General features: G+C 35.5%; 1 protein-coding gene across 2 annotated transcripts in view; it reads left to right on the top strand.

Moving 5' to 3' along the window:
* Positions 1-16,992, top strand: part of LOC114329868 (cullin-associated NEDD8-dissociated protein 1) — an 85,241-nt gene that overhangs the window by 14,775 nt on the left and 53,474 nt on the right. For both annotated transcript variants that reach the window (XM_028279126.2, XM_028279127.2), the window contains exons 7-9: positions 556-1,320; positions 10,924-11,244; positions 16,533-16,821. In XM_028279126.2, the coding sequence (XP_028134927.2) occupies positions 556-1,320; positions 10,924-11,244; positions 16,533-16,821 (1,375 nt within the window). The remainder of the gene's footprint in view (positions 1-555; positions 1,321-10,923; positions 11,245-16,532; positions 16,822-16,992) is intronic.

Raw genomic sequence — 16,992 nt, 5'->3', positions numbered from 1 at the left:
CATTAAATCATTATTGTCTTAATTATTTTAACTGTACTAATATCCATCCACTAATTCGGAATGATTAATGGGTTGTTAAAACATTTTATCTGTAGCGGCTTCTGGAATATCTTAAAAATATCGAGTTTCATTGATAAATTGCATATATCCCACCGATCTTCGCTTCGATAATACCTTTCGATGTTTCTGGAAATCAGTAGACTAATAATTGTACATAACTATATAAATAGACATTTTTGGAATTAGAGTTTAGTTGTGAATTTGAATACGTCGGTGTACTTTGATATATATCGGGCGCGGTATTTTTGAATTTGTAATTATGTAGATAAAGTATTAGATTTAGTGTAATAAATAAATTAGATATCGTAGTTTGTAAAATAAAAGATATAAATTCAGTGTCTTTCATTTGTTTAGAAGTAAGTTATTGAAAATAAATAAAGTCAACTAAAACTAAACATTAGTACCTAAAAGATCATAAAAAAGACAGTTTTGTAACAGTACCTTGTATTTTTTTATTATGATTTCAAGATGTTAATATATTTGTATTATTTATAGAGAGAGAAGAAAACGTAAGATCTGATATATTCCATGCCTATATATCGCTTCTTAAAGAAACAAGAGGCGAAACTCATGTAAATCACAATGCCATGCTTACAGACGATGACGAGGAATCCTCCATATCCCTTCTACAGCAACAAATCGAACCACTAGTTAAAGCCGTACAGGCTCAGTTGCGAACAAAAAGTCTTAAAACTAGGCAAGATTGCTTCCACTTGTTAAAAGAGTTATGTATAGTACTTCCAGGAGCATTGAGTAATTGTATTGGAGACTTGATCCCCGGCATACTTTTTTCATTTAAAGAAAATAGTGCTAGCGTAAAGTTAGATGTATTGTCGTTTGTCTACCGTTTGATAACAACGCATCCGCCTCAGGCTTTTTATCCATATATTAGTATCTTTTTACCCACCGTGATAAACGCTGTGAATGATAGTTTCTACAAGATTACTGCTCAAGCTTTAAATGTGTTGCAAGAATTTGTAAAAGTAATTCGACCGATGGACGCAATTTCGGGATTTGACTTTAGGCCTTACACCAAAGATATTTACGTTTGTACGTACGTTCATTTGAAAGCTACCGACGTTGATCAAGAAGTCAAAGAAAAAGCAATATACACGATGGGACAAGTCATTTGTAACTTTGGAGATCATTTAAGAGCTGAACTACCCGATTGTCTGCCTCTGTTTCTTAACCGATTGAAAAATGAGACTACAAGACTGACGACTATCAAAGTTCTGACCCAAATTGCGAGTTCACCATTAGGTAAGTTTGATTATATGATTTTTTTTTATATACTCGAGGCATAAGGATGCTGAAATAGCTATATGGAGATGGTGGTCCAACTCTGAATCAAATATAAACAAAACCTGCCTTGATCTTTTTTATCTTTTTTTATATCATTTTTATATTAATATCATGAGCAGAACCAAAGTAAAAGGCGAGAACACATGTATGGAACTGTAATCACATGGTAAACAAATAGTCTGTTAATAAACATAAAAAGACTAAAATGCTAGTATATAGTCGATCGAGAGAGCAACACGACCCTACTTGAGAGTTGACAACTTTATCATCCAGCTTTTTGCATCCAAAGTTGAACATAGGCTTCCCCTAATTTCTTTCTCTAATTCTTTCTATAATTTCTAATTGCCAGCAACCGTTTTGACGTCATCTGTCCATCGTGTAGGTGGTCTACCTCTACTTCTTCTGTCTGCTCGTGGTCTCCACACGGTAATTTTTTGGGTCCACCTCCCGTCCTTCATTCTGGCACATGCCCCGCTCAATTCCACTTCAGCCATGCTATTCTCTCTATGACATCTGTGACGCCTGTCCTTCTTTTGATTTCCTCGTTTTCAACCCTGTTTCTTAGTCAGTCCAAGTAGTGACCGTTCCATTCTTCTTTGGGCCACTCTTAAGTTTGGTTGCTGTGGCCTGGGTTAACGATAGTGTTTCGCTCTCTGTAAAGGAGGCCGCGCACTGAATCGGCTCGGAACGGTACGATCGGCAGAGTGTACCCGCGCACTGACTCGGTCACCTCTGCGTCCTCGGCATCGGCAGTTTCGTGTCAGCAACAGTGTAATATAGACTTCATGAGTTCTAGTTCATCAGATTCTGAAAAAGATGTTATGATTGCCTTAGCATGCAATGAAATATAAAAAAACAAAAACCAAGATATTGGATTCGTAACATTAATTTAAAGCGAGAAACTTATGGAGAGTTTCATCATTTGTCTGCCGACCTACTCGAAGATGACGAAAAGTTTTTCGAATGTCTAATGTTAAATTTTATGAACTCGTTGAGCTATGACCCCTTAGAAAGCAGGCACAAACTTCCGAAAATCAATATCTCATGAAGAAAGGCTAGCGGTCACTCTAAAAATTATTGGATATATAATTTATGGTAGGGGAAGAAAGTATGCTAAATGTGCAGTCACTCGAACGTTATGGGGATCTATTGGGTTGTGAAGAGTAGATGCTAAAACCAAGAAAAGTTAAGTAAAGTTTTCCATTTTAGTAGGGACTTTCCATTTTTAATTTAATTTTCCATTTCCAACAATCGTTTTTTTTTTAGATTATATATCTATCCATAATTCGAAAAAATGTCTCGACCAAAAGTTCCTTATTTTTACGTAAGGAATACAAATCTGCAATAAAAAATGGGGGCTCTCATTTAAGATTTTAAAGTAAGCCCCCTCCCCACTTTATGTTTTCCGTGGTGGATCGTGTTTGGTGCCATTCGTATTTTTTAATTTTTCGATTTTTCGATTCATTTCTCGAAATATTCGCTTTTTTCTTGTGAAACTTTGGGACTCACCGATTTCCTTAATTTCCTCAAATCGTCAGATTTTTGAAATATACACTGTTTTGCATGTACTTGACTTACCTTATCTTAATCTGACGATTTCGAGTTTTTCTAAGGATAGATTTTTTTCCGCCCCCCCCCTTAACGAACTCCCCTGCATTAGGAGCCAATATATGGTAGAGGTACATTTTCAGTGTACAAGGTTTCTCCCCATGTAATAATCTAACGCGCTCGAGTAACTGCAAAAATCCCCGCTTGGGCTCCCCTACCATTAGCATGTTAACAATTACAAAAAACAAGGGGTGCCCGATCTAATGTTGATCTAACTATAATTAATTAAAGCGTTTAAGTAATTAATTAATAATTAAAAAATGACTTTTTATAAATTTGAACAAAAATTTCGACCCGACCAGATACTGTTTGGATCATTCTAAAGAAAAAAGGTCTTTTGTAATTTTTATTCAGAGTTGATCGTTTTCGAGTTATAAATAATTTAAAATTGAAAAAAGAACGAAAGATGACGATTTGCAAGGCTCAAAACTATAAGTAAAAAATATCATTTTTGAAATTACGAAGTACCTAAATTCAAGTTCAAACTTTATTCTATCAGTTCTTGATAAGTATTTGGGACTTATTTCATTTTAAAACTTTGTTTTTTAGTTGTTAATGTCCGTCTCCACAAGAAAACTTCCTCGTTAACAATTAATTTCTCATTAATTCCTCATTAACAATAATATTACAAATTACATATATTCTCGCACACTTTCTATAAGAAGTTCGTCAGTCATAGTGCGTTTATTAAAAATCAGACGTGTACCTTTCAATGCATAAAATACTGCTAAAAATCACAGCACACTCCCAGCCTATACTAAAATACACAACGGCATCGGAATGTCGTGTATAAGTAAATTTCTTTAATGTCGTGTATAAGTAAAACCTTCGAAAGATTAATCAAAGCTCGACTAGAATGGTTTTTAGAATCAAATTGTATTTTACCTAGTACACAATATGGATTTCGCCGAGGCCTTGGATCATTGGATGTAGTAACGAAGCTAGTTACAGATATACAAATTGCGTTGTCTAAAAATGAGTACCTAGTTTGTTTGTTTCTGGATATAAAAGGAGCTTATGATTCAGTAGATCTTAACATACAAAAATATAAAATGTGTTCACTTGGTTTCAATAATGAAATCTGTAATAATATATTAAATCTATATACTAATAGAACAATATGGATAAAAGATCATAGAAATATACTACACGGACCAAGAGTTGTAAATCAAGGTCTGCCACAGGGTTCAGTATTAAGTCCAACATTATTCAACTTATATTCTGCTAGTATTCATAGTTTGTTTGACGAAAACATTAAATGTTTACAATATGCAGATGATATCTGTATATACTCCACCCAAAAAACTTACGACGACTGTCTACGGTCATTGAGGCATATAATTGAAATTATTATACAATGGACAAATGAAAATAATATGACAATGTCCACAGAAAAATCCAATATTATGTTTTTCACCAGGCATAGGTTGCGCGCACCGGGAAACGTAACCTCGAGTGGGCGTACTATACCAGTGGTGAATCAGTATAAATATCTAGGGATAGTACTAGATAATAAACTTCTGTGGACTAAACATATTCAATACATCAAAGGTAAGTGTGAAAAAAAAATATACTAAGGTGTATTACCAACAGAAAATGGGGTGCAGACCCCAAAACAGCTTTATTGTTCTACAATGCTTGTATTCGGTCAGTCGTGGACTATGGGTGTTGGATATATGGATCAGCAAGCAATACGAATTTAAAAATATTAGATCGGATACAATACAGATGCTTGAGAATATGTTTAAGTGCAATGGTATCCACTCCAACAAACGTTATGCTAGCAGAGTGTAATGAAATCCCATTAAATTTACGTAGACAATTTTTAGCTCAAAAATACTGCATAAAGCTAAGAAACACTGAGTCAGACCTTTTAACAAGTCTGGCTTTATTAAACATGGAAAACTTAACTAGCAAATATTGGAGAATAAAAAATTCACCACCACTAACAGATGCATTCATTGAAACCAGGAATTATACAGATTTACACAACAGTAAATTATTACCAATTTATAAATTTCCGTATAAAACTTTGATAAAAAAACCAAGAATCATAATTCCTAAATATACAGAATCAAATCATTTAAATAATATTTTAGTAAAATCTATACTGAGCGACTTTGTGGATTATACAGTAATTTACACAGATGGTTCTAAAAATCAAACAGGAGTAGGATGTGCTATGTATGTGCAAAATACCCATCAACATAATAATTATAAATTATCTAGTATTAGTAGTATTTTTACAGCTGAGATTATAGCCATCGAAAAAGCTCTAGAATGGATCAAAGAGAATAATATTAAAAAAGCTGTGATAATAACAGACTCCAGATCTGCAATATATGCAATTCAAAACACTGATTTTAATTCATACAAATCAAAAATTTTATGTAATATAAAAAATAATTTGTCTAAAGTGGAAGTAGTATTTATATGGGCAAAAGGGCATGCCGGTATACTGGGTAATGAGAAAGTGGATGAGTTGGCCAAAGATGCAATAAAAAATGGTGAGATCCTAACTCAGATCTTATCGACAGATGCAATAAATGACGTCAAAGATAGAATAAATAAAATATGGAAAAAACAATGGAAAAATATTTCAAGCATATCAAAAAATTTATATTTTTCTTTACATCAAGAACTTCCTCCGCCACCTGAATACATATTTAAGTATAACCTGCCAAAGCAAGATATTTCTACTATCGTCAGATTAAAAACTCGACACGGAAAATATGAGGCACATCTGCACAAATTAGGAATAGTTAATTCATCAGTCTGTTTTTGTGATAATGTTTCGATTAGAGATTTGAACCATATTTTCTTTGAATGCAAAATTAACGAGAGATATATAAATCAATTGTATTACAATTTACGACAAACACAAGTTCATTTTCCAATTAGTATAGAATGTCTACTAAGTTGTCATAAAATGGAAATATTTAAATTACTCATAAACTACCTGAAAGAAACAAATATAGTCATGTGAGTCAGATAGGTGGGAACATAACAAAACTAATAAATTGAGGTAAAAATAAAATAAAAATCTGTGGCTAACGGACCCGCATCCAAGCCATTTTTTCACACACACACACACACACACAACGGCATCGGAACGTTCGGCGGTTTTTGCCTCTGCTATCATTCTCCGCCGAAGCCGAGACGATCTGGCCGTTCCGAGTCGAACGTTCTTAAGCGGTGCACGGTGGCTCATTTTTCCATCTATAGTAAAATCTGCCGATTGCTCTTAGCCGAGCCGACCAGTCCGAGCGGATTCAGTGCGCAGCCTCCTTAAGTCATGACTGGAAGCACACATTGGTCGAAGGTCTTCTTTTTCAGAAAATTTGGCATGTTGCTCTTGAAGATGTCTGATAGGGCTCCATAAGCGGCCCATGCTAAGGTGGTTCTTCTTTGTAGTTCGGTAGTTTGATTGCCCCTGGTAATTTGGATTTCATGCCCTAAGTATTTATATATATAATCATTATGGGTGACTTTAATGCCCGTGTTGGCAATGACACAGAAAACGGAGACCTTCTGACAGACCTCTGCAGCATAAATGAAATACGAATTAACAATACATTTTTCCCTTACCAAGAACAATACAAATACACTTTTGAAAACACTCGAGGACAAAGATCTATGATAGACTATATTCTGTCAAATAGAGAGTTACACCCGTCTCTAATCTTGGATGTAAGAGCGCTAACATCAGCAGAAATAGGAAGCGATCATAAATTGGTATTGTGCAAAATCAGAATGAAAACACATATATGTGATAACAAAACAGCAGAATACACCACCAAGATTAAAGTCGAAAGCTTACAGGATGACTCCACAAGATACCTATTCCAAAAAAGACTAACGGAAAAAAGCAGCAACACGTATATCACAGAAAGTGACGGAGTCGAAGAAAGCTGGGCAAAAATTAAGTCTAATATTAGCCTCAGCCAAGGAAGTTCTTGGTGAAAGAAACATTAATAAAAATAAATCGCTCCCAAGACGAAGAACTCCATGGTTTTGTACAGAAGTGAAGGAAAAATGTAAAGAGAAGAAAAAAGCTTACCTAAAATACATGTCAACTAAAACACAAGAGGCATACGATAATTATAAGACTATAAGAAACGAAACACATTCATTAGTAAGAAGAATAAAAAATGATCACTGGGAACGCTTTTCGAAAGAAATGGAACATGATTTTTATGGTCTCCAAAAGGAAATATGGCGCTTTATAAGAGGTCAAAGAACGGAGGTAAAGGAACTAATAGAACCAAAACACATAGAAAAGGATACATGGATTGACTACCTAAAAAAGCTCTATGCAGAGGAAGAACAAATGATGCTAAAACCGGAAACACCAGAAATTACCACAAATGAAGATGTTAATATAAGTGCACAGGAAGTACGAAAAACACTCGAAAAGCTCAAGAACAGAAAATCTGCAGGTAAGGATGGAATACCAAACGAATTACTGAAATATTGTGGAGCAGTAATGACAGAACAATTAACAACATTAATTAATTAACAAAATCATAAAACACAATAAAATACCGGAAGAGTGGAGAACGAGCGAATTAATTCTACTATTCAAAAAAGGAGATAAAAAGCAGCCAGAAAACTACAGAGGTATCAACTTGTTAAATACTACCCTAAAACTTACAACTAAAATCTTACAAGACGTAATGAATCAGAGGATAAGTTTAGCGGATGAACAACAGGGGTTTCGTACTGGAAGATCGTGTACAGATGCAATATTCGTCATAAAGCAAATTACTGAGAAATCACTAGAGTATAATAGACCAGCATTTCTATGTCTGATGACTTAAAGAAAGCATTTGACAGAGTAAGACTCAAAGATGTAATCCATCTTCTGTATAATAGAGAAGTCCCTCTAGAAATCATAAAAACTATTGAGAATATCTTCCAAAATAACAAAATGGAAGTCAGAATAGATGGACAACTTACAGAACCTATAGATATAGGCAGCGGAATAAGACAGGGAGACTCATTGAGTCCTATGCTTTTCAATTTAATCATGGATGAAATCATTAAAAACGTCAACAAAGGAAGAGGTTATAGAATGGGAAACAAAGTATTAAAAATACTCTGTTACGCAGACGACGCAATATTGATAGCCCAAGATGAAGATAGTCTGCAAAGATTAGTCCACAGATTTAACATAAGAGCAAAAGAATTCAATATGACAATTTCATCTCAGAAAACCAAAACAATAGTAATCAGTAAAGAACCAATCAGATGCAAAATAGAAATTGATGGTCTAAGTATTGAACAAGTAATTGAAGTAAAATACCTTGGAATTACATTGTCAAGTTACGGAGACCTAGACAAAGAAGTGAGAAATCAAGTACAAAAAGCAAATAGATTGGCAGGATGCCTTAATAACACTATATGGCGAAACTGACATATTAACACTGAGATGAAGTCAAGAATTTATAAAGCCAGTGTAAGACCAATAATGACATATGCATCAGAAACAAGACCCGATACAGCCACAACACAAAAACTATTGGAAACGGCAGAGATGAGAGTACTGAGAAGAATTACAGGAAATACACTGAGAGAGCGAAAGAGGAGCGAAGATATTAGAAGACAATGTAACGTACACTGTATAAACGAATGGACACTAAATAGAAAAAAAGAATGGAACAACCACATAACCAGAATGGGGGAGACACGTGTGGTCAAAATAGCACGAGATAAATCACCAATCGGCAGAAGAAGTATCGGCCGACCGCGCAAAAGATGTAGTGACAACCTTCCATAGAGGTATCAATCCGCCAATGAACAAGCAGAATTGCTTATAAAGAGGAAGAAGAAGAAGAAGTATTTATATTTATGGACCAATGCTATTTCGTTGAAGTCGACTTTTGGATTTTCGCTTGGTACCAGGTTCATCATGTATCTTGTCTTTCCAAAATTTATGTTTAAACCTTTCTTACAGGCGGCGTCTAGCTCAGTAAGTACTCTTGTCTGTTATAAGAACTATGTCGTCTGCGAATCGTAGGTGGGAGAGCCTTTCGCCGTCGACATTTATTCCTTTGGCGTTCCACTCCAGTTGTTTGAAAGCATGTTCAAGTACTGCCGTAAAGAGTTTGGGAGATAGCGTGTATCCCTGTCTGATTCCTCTTTTGATTTTTATGGATTTGCTATCTTTGTGTAGTCGGACGGTCATGGTTGCATTATTGTATATGTTCGCTATCAGTTTGGAGTACCAATAATCTATACGACTTTCCTCCAACGCTCTCATTATGCTGTTAATTTCTATCGTGTCAAATGCTTCGTGAACGTCTACGAAAGCCAGGAGCAATGGTCGGTTGTATTCGATGGATTGTTATATAAACCCTTTTATGCAATGGAGGTGGTCGTTAATGCCAAAGTTTTTCCTAAAGCCTGCCTGTTCTCTAGGTTGGTAAAAATCTAATTTTGTTTTCAGTTAATTTGTAGAGGTGGTAATTGGCTTATGGGTCGGTAATTCTCGAGGTCTGTTGGATCGCCCTTTTTGTGTAATAAGATGGTAAGTGCATGTGCCATCTTGTAGGTGTTTCACTTTGGTGCAGACATAAATTGAACAATACCTTTATGTTTATTAAAAGTCTGTCTCCTCCAATCTTTACGGCTTCTATAACGATATTGTCTTCTCCCGAAGCTTTATTTCTTTTCATTTTCCTCAATGCGTTTCTTATTTCGTCTGTTAATATATCAGGCATCAATTCTGATTCTTGGTTGACTAATCTTTTTCCTGAATCTTCTAGTCGCTTATCGTAGTTTTGTTGGCTATTGTATAGTTCTGTATAGAAGTCTTCTACTACCCTTAGTAATTCATCTCTGTAGTGGGAGTACGCAAAATAGAATTCTATTTTGCTGACGTCACAAAACGAATTTCACAATTTCAATCGACGGTTGCTATGCAACGTGACATCACTAAAATAGAATTCTATTTTGCGTGCTCCCACTACTGTTGGTGATATTTTCTAAATTGACAACTTAGAAAAAAATAAATAGTTTTATCTATTTTTCTGGATGAATAGATCTAGCTTTTCCGATGCGCGCTCTTATCTCCTGGTTTTTGGTCCATTCATCATTTATTATGATGCCGAGGTAGTTATAGGCACTCTTTCGACTGAGGTTTGCTTGACGTATAATTGACGTTTTGTTATCTTTTTCTTGGTTATTATCATGAGCTTTGCCTTCTTTACGTTTATATTGAGTCCATATTGTTGACTGTGATATGTGATTTTGTTCATAAGGACTTATATGTCTTCTAGGTTGTCCACAAATACTGTAGTGTTACCTGCATATCTGATGTTGTTTAGCCAGTACCCGTTTAGTAGAATGATTTTTTCAGTTGCGTGCAAAGTTTCGATAAATATTCTTTCAGAGTATAGATTGAAGATTCGAGGAGACAAAATACAGCCTTGACTCACACCAGGCATGATTTTCACATATTTTGTGTTCTCCTTCAACTATGAGAGTTGAAGTCTGATTCCAGTCTTATGCCAGTAAAGGTTTCTACTTATTTTCAGATTTTAATTGTTAATTCCTGCTTCTGTTAGTATTTGCATCATATTGGCGTGACGTCCATCAAACGCTTTCTCGTAATTAACCAGACATGCGTATACGTCGCGATTTACGTCTCTGGAATAAGACTTGTGCTGAGAGAACAAAGCCTCTCGTACCAACAGCATTTATAAATCCGAACTGTTTGGGAGAAATTTGACTTTTATACAGCTATGATATAGCTGGAAAGAATTGAATCTTCTTGGAATTGCTGTAATCTTCCCCTGCACAAATGTATTTGAAGAATATATGAAAAGGCTGTTCTTCCCATGACCCCATTCTTATATAGTTGACTGTTTCTCGTTGGAATTGTTTTGGCGGGTATTTTTACCGATCTAAAGCAAGGTGTAATAATTTATGTATTCAGAAACATTCTTTTAGGTATTAAGCTGCCCATATTGTCAGAAGTAATGTCTATCCTAGCAACGTATTTGAGGAAGAGCCATAGAGTTCTAAGACTGTCTACACTACAATTAATCGATTCTGTTATGAATAATTACCATAAGGACTTAAACGAAGACTTATTAAAACCTATTGTATCAGAAATACCACAATTGATTGATGAATCTGATCTACAAGTTACTCAGAAAACACTCGTTGTTTTGCAGTTGATTACTGTCTACCATCCAAACTCATTACAAAATGTAAGAACTACTATTATGCCACAGATTATATTACTCCTGCAGTCCCCTTTATTACAAGGTAAGTATTCTACTTTATTATTTATTATAAAATAAATTATAAATAAAAATAATTGTGATTGTTCCGGTTGTATCCTCTACATCAGTGTTTCTCAACCGCCGGTCCGTGGAAAAATGTTGCCGGTCCGCAGAAAATATGTAGCTTGCAAACCCCACGCGAATTTTGCGCTCGGATACAGTGACATCCAGCGGTAAATACTAGTTTCAACTACAGCGGGTAATTCTACCGGCTAACGTAACGGTTTTTCGCTCGTTTCTCTGACCAGTCGGCCAGACGTCACATTAGCTTTACAGCTAGACCTGCAGGGGCAGTGTCGATGTTGCTAAAAATTATCCTAAGTTTTACCGGTCCCTGATAAGAACAAGGTTGAGAAACACTGCTCTCCATGACAAAACGTTGCTTGAATGGAGACCACGGGTAGACAGGCGAAGCCTGGGAAGATCTTCAATGCAATGGACCGACCACCTCAAAAGAATTGTGAGTAATTAGATAGCTAAGGCGCAAAACAGAAGACAATAGAAATATCTGAAGGAGGCCTATGTTCAACAATGGACAAATCATGAGTGATTTATGATGATGATGATGATCCTCTACATCTGACAACAGTTTGGAGAAAGAATAATCACTAGTTATTCTGAATTCTGGGAAGTCACTCATGAACATGAAATAGCTATTTGTATAACAAGGGAGGAAAGTGTAACTTTTCCTCCCGAGAATGAAGTTTACTGCCCGACGCGTAGCGGAGGGCAGTAATCATTCAAGGGAGGAAAAGGCACTTTACTCCCATGTTATACATATGGTTTTTCCACCTTCCTCAAATAACAAGTAATTTTGTCATTTTTACTTAATTTATTTATGTAACTAACCAACAAAATTTATTAGAACTAAAACAACAAGTAGGTACAATATAACTGTCAGCTGTCAAATATAAGTCAAATTATTAATGTAAACATTGTTAAATCAAAATAACAATTTACTGTTTTTTACCATTCTGCAAAATATAGGATGTTTTATAAATAAACGTTAAAATGTATAGATACTCCGTAATAGAAAATAGATATTATACAGGGCGTCAGTAAGTTATATTTCATGAATGAAATATTATGACGTCACTTTTACTTTTCCTCCCTAGGGAGGAAAAATATTTTCCTCCCTAGGGAGGAAAAGTACAACTTTGCTCCCTACAATCAGGTCCGGAAAAGTATACTTTCGGTAGAGGTAGGTGGAAAACATTTTTTACTAGATCAGACCTTAGTCTGAAGCTCAGAATTCGAATGATCAGATGTTATGTGTTTTCTGTCTTGCTATATGGCTGTGAAAGTTGGACAATGGACTCTGAAACAGAAAAGAGAATATACGCCTTTGAGATGTATATATACAGACGGATGCTGAGAATTCCATGGGTACAAAAAGTTTCTAACAATGAGGTACTTGGACGCATGAACAAACAAAAAGAATTACTAAGAATAATCCAAGAATGAAAAACAATACTTGGGCCATGTGTTGAGAGGGGAAAGATATGAGCTACTTCAAATCGTATTGGAAGGTAAAGTACAGGGCAAAAGATCAGTAGGAAGACGCCAGAACTCGTGGCTGAAGGACCTGAGAAGATTGTTTGACCGCTCATCCGCATAAATTTTTCGTGCAGCAGTTTCCAAAGCCACAGTTTCCATTTGGATCGCCAAACTTCGAAAGGAGACGGCGTAATAAAAAGAAGAATTTTGGGTTAGAAGTGACCGAATCGATAACTACTCGATCCGGTGAGGAACGGGAAAGCGACTAATCAATACTTGGTCGCCGGCGGGACGGTTTGGCCTTAGATCCATACTCCAAGACCCGGTTGGGAAGCTCTTTCTAGATCAATACTCTAGCTTGAACTTGCCGAAGCGGTTGGCTTTTAGTCAATACCCAAAGACCCGCTGAAGTTTCTTATAAGATCAGTATTCTAATGGAATTCTGTTCTCTTACGTCGCACAGTGGTGAATTTCGCCGAAAACCTGGCCAAAATGTAAACATTTAAGTTTATAGGTATACCCCCAGAAATTTGATATCAACCTTGCTCTGTAGGTTTTTGAGAATCATAAATGGCCGTTAAGGGTATACCATGCAAGCAGATTATGCATGGGCGCCCATATAAAAAATTTTATGGGAGGGGCCAGACGTCAAGATGTTGCACATTACATCATGGGTCAGCTGCTTCATATTTTGTTCCTACTTTATTAAATGACCATAACATTAAAGTCTCTTAATGTAGAAATTCTCCAGGATGTTACAGTTTTTTAAACTGAAGAATTCCGCTAAGTTTGCAACTCGTTGCAGATGATTTCTTGAGGAATATTTATATACATATTGAATTATTTATTAAGTAAAAAATCTTTGCTGACCAAAACTGACTTTTTTACTTTCCCCATTTTAAAACTTGGCAAACAGAAAACGATTGAACATTCTTGCCATCATTTTGTAAATATGTTGCAAATAAAGTTTATGTTAGGAAAAAGAATCTAAAAAGTATATTAAAATACTCCACTTACCTCCAGAAAGAGCATCCACTATAAAATAACAAAATAATATACGTCTATAGTTTTAAACGAAAACCTAACAATGCCTCAATTGTAGAACACACTTTAATTTTATTCGATCCGCTTTCGTTCAATCCCAACTTTACACTAATATAAATATGTGATATGCTTGTATTGTTCTACCTTCAACGGCCGTTTATGATCCTCAGAAACCTACAGAGCAAGATTTATATAAAATTTCTCGGAATATATAAACTTAAATTTTTGCATTTTGGCCAGGTTTTTGGCAAAATTCACCACTATGCGGCGGACGATATCGTTGCTGGTGCACCATCTCCAGTGCGCATCGATATTGGTGGAAGCTTTCCGGTGGGAATGCGTGCTTATAAAGGAGTGGCAAGCTGGCGGCGAGCGGTGTAGATGCATATGAAGGGTACAGGGGAAGAACGGCAATAGTCCATTTGGATTTTTCTCGAGCACACTGAACGTTAAGGTTTATTACTTTTTATAAAATCAAATTTAAAGAAAAATAATCAGTCAAATTTAAAGAATAATTGTTATTCTTTAAATTTGAATGATTATTTTTCTTTAAATTTGATTTTATAAAAAGTTAATAAACCTTAAAGTTCAGTGTGCTCGAGAAAAATCCAAATGGACTATTGCCGTTCTTCCCCTGTACCCTTCATATCGTTACACTCTCCCGGATATGGGGGTACCACTGTATAACATACATATAACAGGTGATTCAGTGAAACGGTACGATTTGGCAACGCTGCTGACGATAAGATAGAAGAGCCGCGGGCTTGTGACGTAAACCTTGTGAATCTAGAGAGTGGGAAGTTTAGTTCTCATGGAGACGTGGTCGGGTGAACAATGTGCATTTGCCTTGAAATCTTATTACAAAAATGGTGAAAGTTGTTTTGTGCGTGTGCAACCGCCTTGCTCTGTAGATTCGTCTAAAATGGCTATTAAGACTTGGGTTAGGAACTTTAAAAGTGGCGGTTTAACACACAGAAAAGAGGTGGCAGTGTCAGAACCACATACCACAGAAATTACGTATGAAATTCATTACATGTGAGCCCTCGAAGATCCCTGAGACGACGAAGCTTGAATCTGGAATTAAGCTATACCACCCCGAGCAGACATTTCTTTTAACAGATTTTTAACATTCTTGATCATCTTACCCGACTAAGGTTTTGTAAACAAATGTTGGAGCATATGAATTAAAACGACAACCTGTTGCATAATCTTTGGATGAGTAATGAAGTCCACTTTCATCTAAGTGGGTATGGAAACAAACAAAATTTCTTCCATTTCTCCGACAATAATCAGCGGAAATTACACGAAAGACCCCATATATTCAGAAAAGGTAATCGTGTGGTGTGCAATTTCTTCGTTAGGGATCATCATACCTTATTTTTTGAGGACGAGGATGGGCACGCAGTAGCAGTAAACTTTAATCGCTATGTGCACATGTTAAATAATTTCTTTCGGCAATCAATCATTGCAGAAATGAACACACGACCTTTCAGCAGGATGGCGCAACATGTCACACATCACGAGTGTAAATGGTTTTTCAAGAATATCGTTCCCTGGTCGTCTTATGAGTAAAAACGGCGATATTCCCTGGGCAGCTCATAGTCCAAACCTCTGCCTATGCGACAACTGTCTTTGGTCTAAAGTCGAAAGTGTTTCAAAGTAACCCCCAAGAACTACCGAGCTTCGAAAGTGGAAGCAATACCTCAAGAAATATTACTTATAGCCATAAACAGCTTTGTACCACGACTGCAAGAATGTATCCGAGAAAATGGAGGCCACCTTTTCAACATCATCTTCAAAAACTGAATATTTCTTTATTTACACCTTAATTTCCAACTGTGTATAAGGTATACGGCTTTTTTTTGATAAATTTAAGTAACAGATATTTAAAACTTTAAAAAGGGAGTAAACCCTGTAGTTGGCTGTATACCTTCAATATAACAACGTGGAATGAAGTAAACACTTCTATTTTATGTAGGCATATATGAATTTATTAAAAAATCCTTAAAATTTATCCACGAATGAGTGGAAGTACAAAACGTTTTCGGTCAGACTGACCATCATCAGTGTAAACGTCCAGTGTACAAGTAATTGAAACTAGCCACTTCAATAGGTATAAAAACCTCTAAAATACATTATTGTTACATTCTATAATAAAAAGTGATCGACATTAAGTCGATGTCTTAAGATTTAAAGATCCCATGTGAATGTATTTCATCCTTGCTCGAAAATTGCACAAGGTAAGTACTTGTGTTCAGGTGAGAGGTTGAGAGTAACCTCTCACCTGAGTACTAGTACTTACCTTGTGCAATTTTCGAGCAAGGATGAAATACATTCACATGTGATCTTTAAATCTTAAGACATCGACTTAATGTCGACCACTTTTTATTATAGAATGTAACAATAATGTATTTTAGAGGTTTTTATACCTATTGAAGTGGCTAGTTTCAATTACTTGTACACTGGACACTGATGATGGTCAGTCTGACCGAAAACGTTTTGTACTTTCACTCATTCGTGGATAAATTTTAAGGATTTTTTAATAAATTCATATATGCCTGCCTACATACAACAGAAGTGTTTACTTCATTCCACGTTGTTAACAGATATTTCTTCAGTTTTTTTTTGTTTGTTTGAAATTGTACAGTTTCATTGAATCACCCGTTATGTATGTTTAGTTATTTATTTGTTATACATATACATTTTAAACTAATATATACTTATTTTCAGATTCAACCTTGCAATCTATTCTAGGATTTTTAAATTCATTAATTAGATGTGACCCATCAGGATATTCCATTTACCTAAGGCTACTTAAGGAACCAATAATAAGCACACCGACTACACTATCTAGACAGGTATTCTGTTCCCTAGCCAAGTGTGTCGCTACAATAACAGCTTCAAATGATTTAGTTACTAACGAAATGATATTGGTGTTTATTAATGAATTTAAAATTGCTACCACCGATCACGAAAAAATATTTGCATTATTGGTGCTAGGAGAAATTGGCAGAAAAATGTAAGTTTATAAAAAACACATTCTAATAATAACGTGATAACGAAAATAACAACATTTTTAAAGTAGGTACCCTCAAAATTATATTTTTGCAAATTTTCCCAAAAAAACGACTAGAAAACAGAATGAACGCACATGAATGAAAACGGGCAGTGTATTGAAGCCGGCAAAAGT

Source organism: Diabrotica virgifera, chromosome 8, assembly GCF_917563875.1.
Source record: "Diabrotica virgifera virgifera chromosome 8, PGI_DIABVI_V3a".
In the NCBI taxonomy this organism is placed as follows: Eukaryota; Metazoa; Arthropoda; class Insecta; order Coleoptera; family Chrysomelidae; genus Diabrotica; species Diabrotica virgifera.
Note: the sequence above shows the minus strand (reverse complement) of the source record. Positions and strands in the feature narration are given on the sequence as shown.